Here is a 20,475-nt window from a genome sequence, read left to right as displayed (position 1 = left end):
ACACAAGATGTTGATGCCATTCCCTCAGAACAAGAAGGAACTCAAGCCTCTCAGAAGTACAGGCAGCCCACACAGCAAGGGCTACCACCCTCAAACTCAGTCTGAGCACCTGTGAGGAGGATTCTCCATGCAGACAGCAGATTGCTTTTGAATTATTTAGTTATGTTAACAGCAAAAGACGAGGTTTGCGGTAGGGGGCTTAATCACATTTAGTTCGTGCAGTGGCTGTAATATGATAAACAGCAATAATGGCTATCTCACACAGCAAATGTACAAACTCCATACCTAACATTAGAGAAACCTGAGTGATAACAAACAGCTTGACTGTTCTGGCAAGGTAACACTACAGAAAAACACATACACACTCCACAAATCACCAAGAAGCCACAAATACATATAAACATACTTACTGGCAATGGGAACAGCTTCCCATTTACTTTAATGCACAAACTATTAGGATAATTATCCTCTTGAGGGCAGCTCGTCTCTGCTAGGCATAGCCTGTTTCCACAGAAAGAGAAAGCATCATTTTCAAGTGTCCCCATAAACATCCATCAGCCAATTAAGTTTTCAGAGAACACTGCACAAAACATACCTTAGCTGAACTTGGACTGTGTAATCTCTCCTGCCTCCAGGCAAAAAGTCCCTGTGACAAAGAGAAAGAAAAAGAGTACCCATTTAGCAGGACTCATATTGCAGCCACACAGAGAAACAACTGACACACCTGCCCCAGCATCACTAAACTTTGCTCTTGTTTTTGTTTTATTGAGCTACGAACCCCTTACAACTGACATTTCTGTTTAACTACTCCCAAGTTACACAGGGCTTCAGGATCAGCATCCTCCACCAAAAGTTCATAGCAACAATAAAGTAGGATGCTGCCAGGGATGAAAAAGCACCTATGAATTTTCATAGTTTACAACATCAACCCTGGGAAAAAACAGAAAAGCAGGTTTCCATTCCTGCAGCCAGCAGAAATGTAGGGAAGCTTCGCACCTCTCTGAACAGTGACAATTATTTGGAAAGGAGTAATCGTTAATTCTTTAACAGGGCACGATTTTCACAAAATGCACACAAATTCTGTGTACAGTTTTTCCTGAAGGAAACAGAACATTTATAAACTCAAGAGTAACTTCAGTGAGGATTATCACTCTGCATCTGCAGAGTAAGTGTTGCACATGGTGAATGACAAGCTCACACTTTCTCCTGAAATTCTGTAGAAATTTACCTACACTCTATCACACTCTTACTTCTTACCTGGAAATACAGATTTCTCTGACCTGCTGAGGTGTTAAAGCAAAGATAAAGAACTTCTCCTGGAACCTCTGAATACTGCTCTGTACTAGAAGAAAAAAAGACACAAAAGAGATTGAACCATGGTGATTAAAGCCATTGATTAAAACAGGATCTGCAGTTTACGCCTGGAAGAAGGCATTAAGTCACTCGAATGGTGGTCGAAATGCATGTAACTGTTAACCAAAAAAGAAATGGAACGAATCTTTCATTGAACTACATTCAGATGGTTTAATACCACATTACACTTCAGTACTAAAACAGCTTGGCAAACTGCATTACAATCCTTTTCCCAAAGGAGGAAGGTTCAAACAAATACACAACAAAATATTTCACAGGATATCTGACATAAGGAATACCACAGAGACACCAACAACTACAGTAAGGTACCACAGGAAGAACATGTGCACCAGAAGTTATAATGGACAGCTGGAAAATTCACAAACAGCTACAGGTAACAAAATCTTTGGGCAGGAAAGGAGGGACCACAACCCCTCAAGCCAGAAAAGGCAGCTAGACTTCATGTCTGGAGTACCCTTTAGTGGCATCTGACAGAAAAAAAAACATACAGTGTTCACACCAGAATATATCTTGATATCTTGTCTGTCAGTGATGGGAATTGGCAATATTTTTGTATTTGAAGTCCACAGTAAGCAATGTCACTTTCCTACTTCCTTTAAAATTGAAGAGAAGTTAAAAGTTTTGACCTGAAAAAAAGGCAGATTATGCAAGTCCAATTTGAAATAAGCAGCAGGGAGAACAAATGCAAAAATAGCACAAGTAAACCAAGCAAATTTGGAAGAGTTGGACTGTCTTGAGCACTGTGACATTCAGGGGAGATGGTTTCTATACCCAGGGGAAAAAAAAAAAAAAAAAAAAAAAAAAAAAAAAAAAAAAACAAAAAGGAGGCAAACATGAAATGGAACCCAGGTGAAGCAAACACACACCAAGTTCCTCAAGCAGATACAGTGTGCAGGTATGCACACACACACCACAGAGCACATTTGATATTTAAGAATAATACTTGAACACATGTAAAAAAGACAGTGGAAATATTTTATTACTTAATTTGGTGTGGGTTAAAACTAAACTCCACACTTACACTTGTGCTCTCATATTAGTGCAAAGGGATACCACACTCATCCCTTCTCGAGCATGAAGCAATGAGATGGGACTATACTCTTAGCTCTCTGACTTAGCTGTTATTTAAATACTTAACTCTCAAATGTACAAAAATAAATGAGTGCACAAAGAGAAGTGACAACAGGCACTGTAATTACTGTTTGTTGGTAAAGTTTTCTGCTTTAGGTACTGGAGGATGGCAGATGATCAGTCATCCCTGACTGAGTTACGAGTCACAGCCTAAAAGACTTCATGATCAGTTAAGAAATGAAACTGCTTAAGAAGATACAAACTATTTTATAAACATACTACTAAATAGTTAGGGAACCTTTTTTGCCATGTGATGTAAGCCAGACTGAATTTCAAGACAGAAGATGTAGCTCCAAATAATTAAAAATGTTCAAGACTGAGGCACTTGGCAAGATAAACCTGATTTCAGGTTATCTGGAAGACAATGTCCACTCCACATTTTAACACAAAACTTTCAGGCGAGAAACTTCACTACCCTGAGCACAACACTGAACATCACAGCACAAAGTATCTATTTCAGTGCCAGATCTCAGAGCCTGCAGAATTGCTCCAAGTGAGATAAGGGTAAAGTAGCAAACCAATGAACTCGTTCTTTTTACCCTGCTGCAACTTGTAAATTACTGGCTCTGAAATCCCTTTTCTATTATTCCTGACAAAACTGTTCCTCATTTGCACTAGGCAGAAACTTCAGGTCCAAATCTTTCAGCCAAAAAGTGGAGGCTCAGATTAGGTACTAGAAAACATTTTGTTACCAAGAGGGTGGCCAAACACCAGAACAAGGCTCAAGGAAAAGCAGTCAATGCTGTCAGCTGTCAGTGTTTAACAGGAATTTGGACAACGCCCTTAACTATTATTCTCTAACTTTTGGTCAAACAGTTGGAAGATCATCATAGTAGGTACCTTCCAAATGAATAATCCTACTCTTCTTCTTAATATTCAAAAGAGGAGAATCTTTAATTATATTACTTTTGTAACAGAAAACTCTATTTTCTAAAGTGTGGTTTTGCACTTTTAGGGAAAATGGTAAAGAAAAGGAAAAGATATAAAAGGAAAGGAGCTTCCATTTGTCCCAGCTGCAAAAACCCACTGAAGCCTGGGCTCAGTATTGTCAGAAGCAAAGCTTATTTAATGAGTTAAGCAAGCTGCAGAGGTATTAAACACTTACCTAGACTCGTGGGTTTAATGAGCACGTCGAGCACATCGTAGAAAGGTAAGCTTTTCAGTTGAACATCAGGATGAACAGGCGGAATCGGAGGGGATGGCTGCTGCATCTCAAAGTGGGGTTTAGTGTCCTGGAGGAGCACAGAACTGACAGGCGAGGATGGAGACTGAGGCGTGACTGAAGTGGAAGGGAGTGGGTGAATGCCCGCGACAGCCAAGTCAGGCTCGACTGGAGAGGAACTGCTGTCCAAGTTGAACACCGCAGGTTTTATAGCCGATAAATCCGACAGTCCCTCAATCGTCCTTGGGTACCGATGCCTATAGAGTTCTCGGATTTTGATCTGAACTGCTGGGCTGCAGCCGCTCTTCAGTAAGTGCAGTGCCCTCATCAGGAGGTCATGTTTGCGCCCACTTTTATTACGTCCAGCAAATCCCAGCAGCACTTGCAGTTCAGACACACGAAAACTTGATACCATATTCTAAAAAGCAAAGAGAGAAAAGCACAGGTGAGCCAATAGCACCCCAAGGAGGCCTTTTCAAGGAGTATGGTGAGGCATCTTTCATCATCTAATCTGACAACTTGTTACTTGATTATGGGTACTGCCCACACCTTCAGAGAACACAAACGTACAACTAGTTTAAAATGAAGAAACAAAGTGTCCGGGATGCAGGTTGAGTTTGCCCATGAAAGACTTGTTTCCACACTCAAACAATAGTAACAACAAAATCTGAAATTCACAGCATAAGCACAAGCTGTACCACAAAGAATCTGTCTCACTTTGTGGAACAAAATACCAAACCAAAAAAATCAAGTGAATCAGTATTAACACCTGTCTTCCAACACACTTTAAGCACTTCTTTATTTTATTTCTTAATTTCTGGATAGTTTTTTGTGAAACTCCCTTTATTTTGGACACTGTTAAAGGCAAGCATAAAGATAGGTATATATCACATTTCATTGCTGAAAAATATGCACAGCAAGGAGGACAGTTCTTAAAAGCTACATTATATACTGTATACTGTGGCATACAGTACGATACATAAACAACATAACTGATTCCTCAAATGTCACAAAGAACCCCCTCTCCTTTACAGATCATATTCTGGTATCAAGTGTCACAAAGGTGTCTTCAAAACAAATAATAAAATTTACTTGGTTATCAGGTTAGTTTTGGAAGACTGAGGATTGAACTGTGAAGTTAAAAAAATTAGAATCCTACTGTTTCTGAAAACAGAAATAAAAAAAGCCCGCTATACAAAAGGAAACAATTTTGTGCCCCACTGCTACTAACAATTAACTTTGCACAGACACGTCATCTCACATTTTTGTGAGCAATTTATACCTCCATTCCAGAGGTATAAAGTTGTCCAGAATACTTCTAACCAACTTCCTTCCTATTTCTGGAAGACTCTTTCACCATAGCAAGGAGGTAAAATTTTTAAAGGCGAAAAGAACACCAGCCTTCAATCTGTGCTGCTTTACCATGACAACTCCAGACTCAAGGACTGGAGATGAAGGTGCTAACAGAAGGTATGAAATAGCGGACATCTGGGATCATACATATTTTTAAAAACAGTTCAGAAGTGCATCTAGACTCTTACTAAAGCTTTGGGCATTGATTTCAAAAGGGACACAACTCAAAACACAGTGTTTTGACTTTACCTTCCAAGTCCTTACTACACAGAGTTAACACTTGTGTTCTGACACAGATCTGATCTCAGCTGAAGTTTTAACACAATTTTTGCCCAAACATTGAGTCAGTCACCAATAAAAGTCGAAATCCTCCCTGTGTCCCTGGCTTGTTCCCTATTCTCTTTTTAATATTGTGAAAATTGTTTTGGCAGTAAGACCAGTGAATTATTTCAGATCAAAACTGAACTTAAAATCACAGAATCATTTAAGTTAGAAAAGACCTCCAAGATAATGAAGACCAACCATTGCTCCAGCACTGCCAAGGCCATCACTAAGCCTGTCCCTAAATGGCACATCCACATGACTTTTAAATCTCTCCAAGGGTGGGGACTCATCCACTGCCCCAAGCAACTTGTGCGGGGTGGGACAATAGCCTTGGTCAAGAATTTTTTCCCAGTGTCAAATCTAGACCTCCTCTAGAACATCTTGAAGCCATTTCATCTTGTCCCATCCCTTGTTACCTGAGAGCAGAGTCCAACCCCCCCCCCCCCCCCCAATTCCAGCTCCCTCAGCTGCTCCTGGGGCTCCAGCCCCTTCCCCAGCTCCGTTCCCTGCCCTGGACACGCTCCAGCCCCTCAATGTCTCTCTTGTCCTGAGGGCCCAGAGCTGTCTCCAGGACAGAGCTGTCCCCACCACTGCTGAGGTGCCTCAGCAGTGCCAGCACAAGGGACGGGCACTGCCCTGGGACTGTGTCACACCCTGGCTGGAACACCACGGGCACCTTATCCACCTGAGCACACGCTGACCCACATCCGGGCACATGCTGTCTCAAATCCAAGTCAATGGCTATTTCTTGTGCCATTAAAACACAGCAGGAGTAAGTAGCCAGGACCTGCCTTCTCAAGGGCCACATTATTTATGCAAATCAAAATGACCATCTAAAACACTATGGCAGAAACCTCATCTGGCACACCCTTTCTTCATCACTGATGAGACAAGGTTATTGCATTTCAGCCCCTGATTTTCAGCACTTCCAGACAACCCATCTGGATCCAGTGACTCTTCTGTCAAGAAACTGTTCTGAGAACATAACACAGCAGCCTTCACACAGGTATTCCCCCAATACCCTGTTTATAAATGCACCATAGACACAGCAGACAGCAAAAAGTCATGTGAGCCACCGAGTGGCTCACCCAAACTTCTGAAGAGGCCAACAGCAGATGTCACCTTAATTTCATCCCAGCAACTTCCCTCAACAACAAAACAATACAAGATGGAGAATGTTAGTTTCTACCTGGCATTCCCCTTCTACTTCTCCTTGCACTCAAACAGAGTGATGAAAATAACGTGTTTCCACATTCACAAAAGATGGCTTGGAATAATGTAACAGCTTTATAGTTATGACATAAAAGAGAAACTGTGTGAAAAGATAATACTAGTATTCAAGAATTTACAGAAAACTTCATGTTGCATGCTGCTGTAGATAACTGCATAAGCTTGATAGCAATGCCAGCTCCTTTATTTCAGGTGCAGGCAGTAAGCATTGTCAGAACCCAGAATGTCCCTTGGACACTCTTGGATGTTCTGGGCCTAGGTCAGAAGCATTTGAGACCCTGGAATGCAGCCACAGACCCCTGTGGCTTTGAACCTGATCTATGGAACAATTTACCAACTTTGCAGGAGGAACAAGAAATCACAAAAGTTTAGATATTGTAGTAGAAGTAATCACAAAGTGAGAGGAAGAGTTTTTGAGTGCTGTAGTTTTAGGCCTTGTACAGAGGGGTCTGAGTTTTGTACATGGGGGTCAGAAGGTCTAAGATGGAGGGACTTGGGTGTGCCCTGTCCTTTTTCCTTCTTCTTCCTAACCTCCATGTTCTTGGTGATGTTGGCACTCACAGATTGGTTTACAGTAGAAAGTCACTGTTCAATATAGGTGATGGGCATTGGGGAAAAACCATAAACATCTAATACGTAATATATTACATAAAAGAGGGCACCAGCCCCCTGGGAGGGCAGTGTGTGCCTTTGTCTGACTGCTGAACGGACCGCAGCAGCTCAGGGAGAAATCTTTTCGATAACACACAATAAACTACCTTGAGACCGGACGGCTGAAGACTACTGAGTCTTTCTTTGGAGACGCGGGTTGGAGGAGAGACTTTTCCACCTTTCCGGGCCACCCCAACCAGGGGGTGAGTTCCTATAAGCATGATGCTGGATTCCATAATCACAATGCAAATGAGTAAAATAATCCATTACACGGAGATTATGGAAACAGCATGTATTGCAAAATACTGTCTACTACCCTGCCTGCTGCCTTCTGTGCATTCCTGCAAGTTAATCAAGGTGAAATGTGCAGTCAGTCACGCCTCAACACAACTAACATTTAATACAAAAAAACCTCACAAACTAGCACTTTGTTACAAGATGGATTTCATTTTACTAGAAGACATAGCCTGGCTTCAATACCATAGTCATGAAAATTTTAAATTAACACCCACATTAAAAATGCTTGCAAGTATGAAAAATACACTCTGTATTGTCCACCAATGTAAAAATCTTACACAGGCTTTAGAAAGAAGACTTGCAAAAAGCGAGGTTTACAGAAGTATCTAAACAATAGCTTTTACACCACTTTCCCTCTAAACCTGTTTCTACTTTCCCTTTAAGGCAACAACAAACATGTATATGAAAACACACCTGCCAGTGCCTAAAGGGGCTCCAGGAGAGCTGCAGAGGGACTGGGGACAAGGCATGGAGGGACAGGACACGGAATGGCTTCCGCTGCCAGAGGGCAGAAATTGATGGGATATTGTGGAGGCATTGCTCCCTCCCTCTGGCAGTCCCTGGCACAGGGTGCCCAGAGCAGCTGTGGCTGCCCCTAGATCCCTGGAAGTGTCCAAGGCCAGGCTGGATGAGACTTGGAGCAGCCTGGGATAGTGGAAGATGTCCTGCCCATGGCGGTGAAGCTTTAAGGTTTCATCCAAACCAAACCTATGATTCTGTACTTATCTTCCTACTCCATTTACAAATACAGAGTGGACATTCATTATCACCAATAAACTTTTATGGTGCTGTAGGTCTGAGAACATTTATAAACATAGTGCAAGGCAGACACTGCTTCCAACAAACCCTTACCAAGTTCCTTTCTTTTGGTTTTCCAACATATTGCAGAAGACTGCAGCCTCAATATTAATATGCTTTTCGCATCACTCAATTACGATTAGACATTCAAGTTGTGTCATGTAGATGACATTTTCTCTCAAGAGAAGCTCTTTACAGCTGCACAGCCCAATAGAAAAAGCTTTTTTAGCACAAAACCAAAGCCATTTTACTTTTAATGTTACTCCATGAACACAAAGCAGTTTGACAGAACTCTAAGGAAGTCAGACTGGATAATTCAAACACTTTTACATTCCAGAAATATTTTCCCCCCCGAAATTCATACTTAAAGGTTAAAAGAAGCTTCATAGGCTTTTTTGTTTCTTAGAGTTAAACTTTAGCAACCATGATTCATCAGCAGAAACACTGTTCTAAAGCATTAAGCTGTAGGTGTATCTGGAATGGCATTAATTTCCCTGGCATGATGATGTTAAGGAGCCCAGGAAATGCTGACATGCCACTGAAATTAAGGGGCAGGCGTGTTCCAAAGCAAAGTAAGGGATCAAACATCTCTCCAAACAAGAGCTGTGTGATTCTTCATACTTCCCTGCAATATTAACAGTCACTCCACATCTCTTTTTTTTTAATATATATATATAAATATATATTTCAGTGGGAGGTAACTGAAAATGCCTGTTAAATTTGTTTAATTCTTGATATATGCCCTACAATAAGCAGCAGCAATTGTGGCGTTAAGGCAAGCACTGCTCGAGTGGCCAACTGGACACTTGCACTGCAGAAGCAATCCAGCCTACTCAGAAGTACTGGTCAGCCTGCCCCTAAGAGCTCTGCTTCAGCCCCACTGGCTTCCAGATAATCCCCAAAGTGTCTGAACGCTCTGTACAGAAGGGACACACCAAGGACAGGTTCCACAAATCCTCACTCCTGACTTTAAGCCCTTTCATGGACGTTCAGCAAAGTAGTGCATTTGTGACATCCTCTGCAGTAGATTTGTGTCCATGCTGACTTAGAGCAGGCTAGAAATGGGTAATGATGGTAAGGAAAAACAACCTGTCTCCTGGGATGGTTGAAGACCTCTCTGCTGAGTGGAAATGTTTTCTCAAACTGATATAACCATAGATAAAGAAATGCAAGTCACAGGGAAAAATGAAGATGCCATTATTGAAATCTGTGTCAGTAGTACAAGACAGCAAAAGCAGCTTTAAAGAAAACCATAGTCAATACAAATCATAACCACCAGGTCCTTAGTATTATGGAGATTTTCTTCTGCACAGACTCTAGCCTGGTTTCTTAATTAGGAATCAGCTCCAAAGTTGCATGCACTTAATAAAAAAAACCCTAAGTTTAACAAACACAAATATTTAAGACATTCAAAACAAAGCTTGGACATTTCATTCATTTCATAAGACATTCATTTCAAAGCTTCTTTTTTAGAGTACCTAAAAGCTCATAATCTCCTTTCTCTCCTGAACACTGTATCTCAGCACAATCAGTTAATTGTTAATGCCTTTACATAAACAAACTTTTAAGGTGTCACAATAAACCTAGAATAGCGATCTAGAATAGTGACTGTGAACCCATGGACCACACAGGAATTTACAAGGTAAAAGCACATTATCACAGACTATTAGGAGTATTTTATCAGCATTTATGTTATTTAATACACTCAATTTAACTGCAGCCTAAGGATCATGACAGCACCAACAACAACTTCTCATATCTATTCTGTTCACCATCTTAACTCAGATCATGATGTGGAATTTGATTTCTGCATCAAAAACAAAAATTGGTTGGCACAGACAAAATATTAACACAGATAAAATAAAACAGTGTTTGTCAATGACCTTGAGGAGGACACATGAAAACAGGTCTCAGCATTTTCTTGTTAGCAATTTAACACTAAGCACTGCTTCACCTGGTACATGTGAGGCAGTCACTTACACTGTTCTTCCAGACTGGAAAAATAAAGCAAGTGAAGTGGAAAGGCATCAAGTCTGTTATTAACAAGAGATCCAATGTATAAAAGAATGAGACCTCAACTTCTGCATTTTAATATGGCATCCAAACAACATTTCTCCTCCCATTTGAATCGTGTGACTTCACGATTAGGTGTGCAAGAGCAAAAAGTAAAAGTGGGACCAACTTCCAGCATTTATAAACATGATTTTCCAGTAAATTTTGTGCAATCTCTCCCATCAGAAAGGGTATGTTAGCACGCCTCCATCTCTTCTCAACCAAATAAGTTCTTTTCCACAATGGCTATAGAACTGATCACAAGCGTCACAGATTAGTTTTGGCACAGGCAGAGCCATTTGCATATAGAGAGCCTTCTTTTTTCCCCTACAAAGATGACACTAACAAATTACTTCAAAATGTGACTAAACACGAACTATGAGACTGATGCTGTCACCTAAACTAGAGATCTGTTTCAAAGACTGTATGCACTCCACATTATTTGTTTCCATTTTAGAGTCAGGACACCAGCAGAAACACAGGGGACCCAAGAATATGAAATAGTAATATGTAACTGATCCTGTTATCTGCAGTATTTTGTTGAGATTCAACAAGCTTCAAGCTAAACCTTGGTGAGTTCAGAATCTGTTGGGAGCTGGAACTGTTGCCTCACAGATGGCTCTCAGGAGGAGCTGTAGTTCCCCACACTTCTGGGCCAATTCTGTTCAAAAATGTGTCTACTCGTCATCTCTGGCCTCCACACCAGACTGATGATTCTGTTCCACATCTGCCTGTGCCTGAGTAATTCCTTCATCATTTACTGGGCTGCTCTGGAGAGGGGGTTATGGATAAAGGTATGAGCCAGGTTTAAAAACACATCTGTGAACAGCAGCTCTGCAAATGGTATCTCAAAACTAACTATAACTAGACACTGTTGTGCTCCCCACATATTCCCAGCCACTACCTAATACTCCAGAAACCAGTAATCTACAGAAATCAGTAAACTCTACTAGCTAATAAAATCTTAATCACACGGTCTGGAAGACTAAGCCTTAGACCAGGCATTTTCACCAATATCTTGAAAAGTAGCAAATCCTTTAACAAAACTGAAGATTTTCAAAAGGCCTGATGTAACAGCAGGTTTCTTGAAGTCTGGCTCCTTTCACTACAGCCTCTCAGTTATAACCCTTGAGTCCCAACTCCACAGAATTTTTACTGTGAAGATCTAGAAGATGCCAGGGATAGTCCTAACAAATATTAATATGCTCCTTTGCCCTTAAAAAAAATGCTGTGCCTGGTTGCTTCCCTCAAGAAACAATGTTTAAGAGAGAACTATGATCTCCTGCCTTTAGACAGTCGTTAACAAATTGCTAAAATAAATTCCACTCTCAAAATGGCCCATGTGGTCTTTTATAAAGCAGGCAGAGATGACATACTACAGGAAACTGCAAACAACAAGAGAGCAGCAAACAATACTGCCACAGAAACACTCAGTAGGTTAATTTATAAAGCAGCCATTTCAGATCACACCTAAAGGTCAATCCACAAAATCTACTGGGCGTGGGGGAATCGCTCTCATTTTTGGTCAAAAGCAGGAAGACTTGGTATTCTGAAAAAAAAAATTCAGCCTCAAAATCAAGCACTTGGCATTCAAGTAGACACATTCAAATGCATCCTCAAATGTGAAAAAAGGAAAAAATTCAGCCATGGCCTTGCAGACATAAGGCAGACAATTACATTCTCTTCCAAAAATTACCTAGAGCTTTCCCACAAAAGGCCATGAATTATTATCAGACGGATACTGAACATTTAAAGAACCTCCAGGCTAACAGATTCATCTCACAAGCGCTCCAGTTTACAAATAAAATGAATGGGAATATCAACAGATATGTCTTCAGACTTTTTTTTTAAACTAGTGGCACCCCTTGAATGATGAAAGGGCAGCCCTGCAGTCGGCCTGAAACACAGTTTTCCTTTCACTCCATACTTACTGCATTGCATCTATCTGTGCACCTCAGTGTCTTGTCAATTTTAGAGGTATTCAGGAACCTAATGCCCTGAGGGAGACTATCGATACTTATGGATATGTCAAAAGGCGCTGACAGTGCTTCGGGAGAGACAGATCACAACTCCACCTCAAGACTGGAGAGGAAGAGATAAAAGAAGAGTCACCACTGGCACAAAGTTTACACTGGGGCTTCAGCCAAACCCTTTGAGACACCCTGGAACGAGGGCTGAGAATGGGTGAGGACACCGAGCAAGAAAATGTGTAAACACATTTAAAGGGGGGAAAAAACGCCAACAACACAAGGCTCACGCACAAAAAAATAAGCCAACAATTCCTAAACCTAAAACTGAGACAGAGCACTGTTGTCCTCAGACAAGGAAACACATTTCTTTCCACTATATTTTTGTAAGTGAGCTCCTCAGCTGCAGTACCAGTGTTCGTGCTGGAAGAAGCCTGAGCATGGGAAATTATGTGGCCATTGCAGCACATTTCCCACTGGTGACACCAGCACCAGCTCTTCCTCTCCACTAAAGCCCAACTCACAGTAGCTCCTATTTAGCTTTTATCCCTCCTGTGACAAAGTCCAGGTCGTGGGGGAGCGGCCTGCACGCAGAATTCTCACGAAGAAATCCACTTCTGCAGCTGTGGACGCTGCTGAAAGACAACCTCCTCCTTCCATACAAAGGTAACAGCGGATTGTTCAGGAAACAGGAGGAAAAGCACTAACTATGCAGTCAGTTCTTTGTGTACACACCTTAGCAAAATGAAAGGACATGCACGCACACACCCACACCAACAAATCTGCTACGGAGCGTCCACCACGACAATATGAAAGATAATGAACCGAAGATAAAACAAGTCTGAAAAGCGGCACTGGGTTTCACGCTAGGCCAGTGGTCCACGGATTTCCAGAGATTCCACATCTCTCAGCATTTTTAACAGCCCGGTGGTTATTCACCGCCCTCCCTGTAGCCGCACGGAGTGCGGGGCCCAGCAGGAGCCGTTCGAGCCCGGGGGCCGCTCGGCAGCGCCGAGATGGCTTTTAAAATGTCGGGAGGAGAGCGAAGAACCTCCCCGGCGGCAGCAGCAGCACCACCCGCGCAGCGGGGACGGGGAACTGGGCGCTGACAGGGAAGGTCTCCCCAGGCAGACCCCGCCGACCCCCGGGAAGTCGGGGCGGGCCCGCTCCTTCCCTCCCTCCCTGTCACTCTGGGGATGGCACGGACCCCCCAGCACCGACATCTTGCCCCCGCCGCCACCTCTCTCCCTCCGTCCTCCTCACCCGCAGCTCCTCGAAATCCGCCATTTTCTACCCTCCGCCGCCACCATCATCGTGCACCCGGAGCGCGCTCCCGGCACGTGACGGGGAGGGCGGTCCGGCGGGGAGGGCGGCGGGGAGGGGCGAGGGGACCTGAGGGGAAACCGGGCGGGAGTGGTACGGACACACCGGGAGCCCTGGGGGGAAACCGGGCTGGAGTGGTACGGACACACCGGGAGCCCTGGGGGGAAACCGGGCTGGAGTGGTACGGACACACCGGGAGCCCTGGGGGGAAACCGGGCTGGAGTGGTACGGACACACCGGGAGCCCTGGGGGGAAACCGGGCTGGAGTGGTACGGACACACCGGGAGCCCTGGGGGGAAACCGGGCTGGAGTGGTACGGACACACCGGGAGCCCTGGGGGGAAACCGGGCTGGAGTGGTACGGACACACCGGGAGCCCTGGGGGGAAACCGGGCTGGAGTGGTACGGACACACCGGGAGCCCTGGGGGAAAACTGCCCCGCAGTGGCACAGACTGGGATCTGTGAGGGAAAGCTAGTCCAGCTGCATACACACATGCCCGTGGGTACCGGCCCCAATTAGACGGTGCTCCTGCAGCAGCTGCAGGGTGCAAAGGATTCAAGTGGCCCTGGAAAAGATCCCAGAGGGATCACAGAACCACAAAGATATCTCTGGAGATCACCTAGACCAAGCCCCTGACAAGGCAGTGTCACACAGGAACTCCAGGTGGGTTTCAAATGTCTCACAGAGGGACACTCCCGAACCTCCCTGGAACCCCTCTACCAGAGCTGTGCCACCTTCAACATAAAGAAGGTCTTCCTCATGCTGAAGTGAAACTTCTTGTATTTCAGTTTTGGCCATTGCTCCTCATTCGATTGCTGGACACCACTGAAAGAATCCAACACCATTCTCTAGATGCCTGCCTCTGAGACCTTTATCTGCATTAATGAGATCCTCTCTCGGTCTCCTCTAGGCTAATCATACCCAGGTCTTGCAATCTCTCATCACAAGGGATGCTCTAGACCCCTCATAATCCTTGTGCCCTCCACTGGACGTTCTGCATTAGCTTCTTGTGTTTCCTGTATTGAGGAGCCCAGATCTGGACACACCTGCCATGTTTCTTCCCCTCCAGAATTAACACTCCGCTCTTTAACTAAATTTTTCTATTAAAAACCAAACAAACAAAAATAAAAAAGAAAACCAACCAAACTAGCAAATCATAGAATAAAATAAATAGAACATATTTCAGTTTGCAATTGAAGTGGATTAAATAGAAAGCTTGTGATTTTACAGCTCAGTTTATCCACCCAATCAAGAGCACTCATAATTTGTGTTATAATGATGATGCAGCACGTTTTATTAATAAAAATGAAGGGAAAATGTCACCAGTAAACTTAAAAAACTGGATAATGGGTTTCCTGCTGTAAGGAATGTAAATGTTGAGACATTTACAGAAAATAAACGTCGAGGTGCAGCCGAGAATATTGTTTTCAAAAGCAGACAGAGATCATTACCTAGTCACAATAATTACCTACTCACAATATTCAGTTTCATCAGCAACTTGGCTGTAAAACCAAACCACCGATTTATTGCAATAAAAAATAGGACTCAGCCAACAGACAGGCGAGCAGCCAGCACAACCCAAACAAGAAGATAAAGAGACACTGGAAAAGATGCCTGAAATGCAAAACATATTTGCTCATATTAACCAAAAGGCAGCTAGTTTTGCATGATTGACACACCCAGAGCAGCAACTACAATAGCAACTTATGGGCCAAAGGACAGGCCACGTCAGCAGCAGGCTCTGCAAGGAGGGATGCTGGCAGGCAATTCTGGGAACAAGTAGCTGACCTTTTCTACAGGATACTGATCCCTGCCGTACACACCACCTATGGGCACTTAATGCTGCTATAAGACCTGGACACCAGGGAACTCAATAACTAACATCATTAGTTGCAATTTTGCAACAGCTTGCTGAGACAGGCTTTCCTTTTCATTTACTATTTAGTCCAAGATAAACCCTTAAATGTGCCAAAGTTTTCCACTGCAGGCACAAATACCTAGTCCTCTGCACTAAAAGCTTTTGTGCTTGGTCTTATGACACCCCTTCCCCTGAAGATTTAAACATAAGGACTTCATTAATTTCAAACCCCTTCTGTTAGTCAAAACCAAGAATTGACAGGCTAATAAAGCATGCCATCTGCCACACCACTGCTTGAGTTCAACTCCTAAGTCCATCAAATGCTTATTTTCCCCTCCAATTCAATACCAAACTAAAGGGGCAAGCTGCAGGTTAGACTCTCTTAGATCATTAAAGCATGACCAGACCAAAGCCTTCTTTTGTTCTTTTAACAAACCCTCAAGTGTTCCTTCCTTCAAACACACCAGGAAGGACATCAGTGTTCAAGCTCACATCACAGCCAGGCAGTTCTTTTCTAGTGTACAACTCACCTCTCACTTCATAACCACATCTTTAAACATTTCTATTCATCTTATCCCCAGTATCTGCGGGGATAAGAGCAAATGCTATTTTTATATATCTTACATGCATAAGATAACAAGAGTTTACATAGTAGCTTTCCATAATATTTTACTGAAGTATTCCTCCATCATATATTGTTTTCCTCCATCTTTCCCTCACAGCCTTTCTACTACACATCCCTGGGGCCCTGTCCTCCAAAAGAAAAAGGACTTTTGGTCCTCCTCAATTTTCTCATAGGGCATAGGCCATTTTCTCTCCCATTCTGTTATCTCCACACAAAAATTTATTTCAGATCTCCCTCTTCTGTTTTTCCAATAACTAGAATTAATCTCCCTTTTAATTAATCTCCCTGCACTAGTTCTTCAAAATCCTGCTGTTTTATCATAACTTCTCACAAACACATCAGCTCCAGGCTTATACTCCACAGCTACCAAGTCATCTTTGCTAAATTTCAACATTTCCAATAATTCTCTTTCCACCAAGCTTTTAAGAAACCTACCTCAAGTGTCAGAGATTCTTCTCGGATCTGAAACTTCTGCTTCTTCTTGGACCTCCATCTCCGAAACCCCTTTCTTCTTCTCCTCTTCCTTCTCACTAAATCTGCTGCTGCATTTTCTGAACCAGTTCCCAGGCTCTTTCCTTGTGCATTTTCTGAATTTTCAGTATTAGTGTTAAAACTCGGCCCAGCATCAGCCATTGGAGGAGGAGACCTTCCTCAAGGCAGTCAGTGCATACTCCTATCTCCCAGAAAATCACTGAATTAGTTGCTGGGGTTTTTGTCTTCCCCAGTAGGCTCTAATTAGGGTAAAGAACGTGCCTATAGGTGATAAGCAACCTGCTCCCTAAATTGAGGCTTGTTAGGGGAATAAAACCCCATCTGGTTTCAACCTTTTCTAGTAATCTTTCTGGTGCTACGCACAGTATGTCTATATAAGCACTGCCTGTTCCCACAGCTGTGTTAACTACGGAAAGACATCTGAACATCCAAACAAACCCTCAAAGCCTTCCACAAACACTGCAGTTAAAAAAAAAAAAAAAAAAAAAAAAAAAAAAGCCCAAACAACAAACAAAACCACTCTACAGCTGCTCGCAGGATTGCAACAATTGCTTTTATCAGCATTACACTTCATCAAACCCCTCCTGTGCTGCTTAACCAGATGCTAATAGACTACAGAGTGTGAACTGCAGCAGGGATGGGGCTGGGTGGAAAGTAGATTTGTTTTGTGTGTACTGTGTTTAAAGGAAAGAGTTTTATGAGGTCAGCCTTAAGCTTCTCCATCATTTCTCGTATCCCACAGTCCTTTTTAAGGTGACATTGTGAGTGAATGGCAAAAATATTTAAGTGGTTGTCAGTGCCTACAACCCTCTTGTGTGAGGTCTAGAGCTGTCAAAGCAGAGACATACCCTTAATCATGCTGCTGACAAAAAATATGCGTGCTCTGGCTATAGGACAAAATAGTCTAAGCTGGATACTTAGGCTGCACAGGGCTTGGAGAAACCTGGTCTAGTGGAAGGTGTCCCTGTCCAAGGCAGGGCACTGGAACTGGATGGTCTTCAAAGTCCCTTCCAACCCAGCTATCCTGTGGTTCTCTGATTCTGCTTATGGGAAAGAATAAGTTGTGTACCTGCATTGTATCTGCATTTTCTATGCAGGTGTTTGACAAAACAGAGTTTGGATGGGACATAATCTTCTGTCAGGGTGATGCTGCTTGGGTTTTGCCTTTTTTCCTTTTATATGCTCTCTGTATTCTTCACACATATATTTGTAACTCTGTCACTTACTGTATTAGTAGCTAGTTTTCCCAGTACTTTTCCATGGCCTTTCCCTAAGCAGAAAGACAAAACAAATTCCAGCGCTCCAACCCCCGGGAGGTTCAAGGCTCTGTGTTATCTTGGTTCTTCCTGGGAGCCAAAGCTGAGAACAACCCTTCAAGACATATTTTCATGGGCAAAGTACAACTAGTGCTGAAGGGGGGACTGCAGAGAAGGGGCTTGACCTGGGGGGGAATTCCATCACCACTTGTCCTCCTAATTGGTGCCTTTTGTAAATTACGCTAATTTCTTAAAACCTATAAAAATGTGCTCACCCCTGGAGGGGGAGTGGGCTTTTGTAGACATCTTTGCATAACTGTTCCCGAGGACCTTCAGTAGAGATCCTCTTTTATATTACCTCCTTACTAAAATCATCTCAAGTTTCATTCACAGGATGGGACAAAGGCAACAAAGGGACATGATGAATATAGTTATATATAACTACATTGACAAGATACATATTAAAGCTTAGAAAAATCTAAATTAGAAACCTAATGTATTCATATATATATATATATATATATATTCGGTTTTGATAATGAAATATTAATTTTGCCTGCCCATCCTAACATACCACAGTGATACACCTATATTTTGGTAATAAGAACAACAGCAAAATATTTTGATTTTGCTATGAAGTTGCTTACTTGATCGTAATTATTTTTATTAAATTATGTCTATTGACATAGGCCTAGATTTCAGAGTCTTGAACACAGCCTCCCTGACTGTGGGTGAGCATTTGCCTCTATGGACAGTTTTTGTGAAAATTACCTTCAATTTTTGTTCAAAGGATTTGAAGAGTCACTTTATCCATCACAAATATAGGAAACCACATATTAACGTAGCATTACCCCTTTAACAGGAATGGTGGAAAACTCTCCAGTCAAGCACAGCCCTGAACCCAGGCTGTTCTTCCAACAGTGATGAACTTGGGATGGCTTGAATTCTAACTTAAATTACAGGAATTTCTCTTTCAGAGCCATAAAAAAAGAAGCCCATGGTAATAGAAAAACAAATGTATTAACACTCTACTACCATATTAAGGCCACAAAATTAAGCACATATTCTAATAGGAGGGGACCTAAGTTAGTTAGAAAAACATTAATCTGATCTACTTTGAAAAAAACTCCATGTTTTATGGGAGTAAAATGTAATAAAAAATGTGTATTAAATTGCACCCTTGACAGGATGAATGTATAAACATTTGCAGCACAGCTACCTGAGCTGTGAACACACACTGAAGCCTGTGTTGGCATGTACCAGATTGGGAACGTTTTAGAAAAGGGCTGGGAAAACATTCCAGAGTGGGAACAGAGTGACACCAAAAGGACAAAGCCATAATGGAGTTTTGACGCTTATGCTGAGGAGTGTTTTTGGAAGAAGATCTGGATGTCTGGAAAAAACATGTTTTTGAGGATGAGATGCTAGGAAAGTGTGGTATAGAATCCCAGAATGTTTTGGGTTCGAAGGGACCTTAAAACTCATGCAGCTCCATCCCCCTGCCATGGTCAGGGGCATCTTCCATTAGACCAGGTTGTATTGCATGATGTGAGAACCTGGTCATTACCCTGTCCGAGAACTGAGCGGCTGTTGGATTTGGGAACAGGCATAACAAAAGCCCTTCCCACAAAGCTGTGCATGTGTCCATCAATTCTTCTTCCCTCTGTGCAAGAAAAGCATAGCATTCCTCACAAAAGAGGACTTTTTGGTAGAGATCCTGATACTGAGCTTTAGGCTTCGTCTTACCTGATCATAGGTTCTTCTCCAGCTGGACTGCAGCTGGACCACATCCAGCAGGCACAATTCACCTCTGGAATAATTCACACCCTGAACCCCAGGAGGCCGCAGCAACCAGGCAGCCGAGTTGTGCTCTGAAGAGAGCGCTTCCCACAGCCCTGTGCTCCCTCACCCCCACCCCATTTTAATTCCCACTGGCGCATCCTTGACGTGAAAGGCAGACTGCACTCTGCTTCTTCTCAGGCACACCTCAGTCTGTGGGTGAGCAGGGCAAGTTTAACAATGGAGTGAGCTGGGCTGCGCTCATTCGGGTTGTTTTGGATGATTTGGCTTGTTCAGCGTGGGGTTTGGTTGGATTGGCATGGTTTGAGTTGGTTTGGCTTGTTTGGGCTTGGTTTGGCTTGGATTGGCTTGTTTTGGGTTGGTTTGGGATCGTTTTGGGTTGGTTCGGTGTCGTTTTGGGTTGGTTTGGGGTCGTTTTGGGTTGGTTCGGTGTCGTTTTGGGTTGGTTCGGGGTCGTTTTGGGTTGGTTCGGGGTCGTTTTGGGTTGGTTCGGTGTCGTTTTGGGTTGGTTTGGTGTCGTTTTGGGTTGGTTCGGGGTCGTTTTGGGTTGGTTCGGGGTCGTTTTGGGTTGGTTCGGGGTCGTTTTGGGTTGGTTCGGGGTCGTTGCGGATCGCTTCGGGGCCGGACGGCTCCATCCCCTCAGCCCGAGCCCCGCACCACCCAGGCGAACCCGGCGCCCATTGGCCAGCGCCGCCCTCCACCCGCACTCTTCTACTCGTGATTGGGCAGTTCTTCAGTCAATCTTTCACCTTCCGACGTTCTGATTGGCTGCACTGGTGAG

The 20,475-nt window shown here is 43.2% G+C and overlaps 1 protein-coding gene across 9 annotated transcripts in view; it reads right to left on the bottom strand.

Annotated features, from left to right (window-relative positions):
* Positions 1-16,805, bottom strand: part of PIAS2 (protein inhibitor of activated STAT 2) — a 31,739-nt gene extending 14,934 nt beyond the window's left edge. For 6 of the 9 annotated variants that reach the window (XR_010994416.1, XM_068176274.1, XM_068176275.1 and 3 more), the window contains exons 1-5: positions 16,582-16,805; positions 3,611-4,085; positions 1,258-1,342; positions 596-646; positions 411-501 (exon numbers count right to left, since the gene is read on the bottom strand). Coding sequence is in view for 8 of the 9 variants with exons in the window: in XM_068176274.1 (XP_068032375.1) it covers positions 411-501; positions 596-646; positions 1,258-1,342; positions 3,611-4,085; positions 16,582-16,779 (900 nt within the window). In the remaining variant the exon portion in view is untranslated. Of the gene's footprint in view, positions 1-410; positions 502-595; positions 647-1,257; positions 1,343-3,610; positions 4,086-13,602; positions 13,747-16,051; positions 16,106-16,581 lie in introns of those variants that run through there. The other 3 variants (XM_068176278.1, XM_068176279.1, XM_068176280.1) reach the window with 2 other exon arrangements.
* Positions 16,806-20,475: the final 3,670 nt, after the last annotated feature.

This window comes from Anomalospiza imberbis, chromosome Z, assembly GCF_031753505.1.
Source record: "Anomalospiza imberbis isolate Cuckoo-Finch-1a 21T00152 chromosome Z, ASM3175350v1, whole genome shotgun sequence".
NCBI classification, from domain to species: domain Eukaryota; kingdom Metazoa; phylum Chordata; class Aves; order Passeriformes; family Viduidae; genus Anomalospiza; species Anomalospiza imberbis.
Note: the sequence above shows the minus strand (reverse complement) of the source record. Positions and strands in the feature narration are given on the sequence as shown.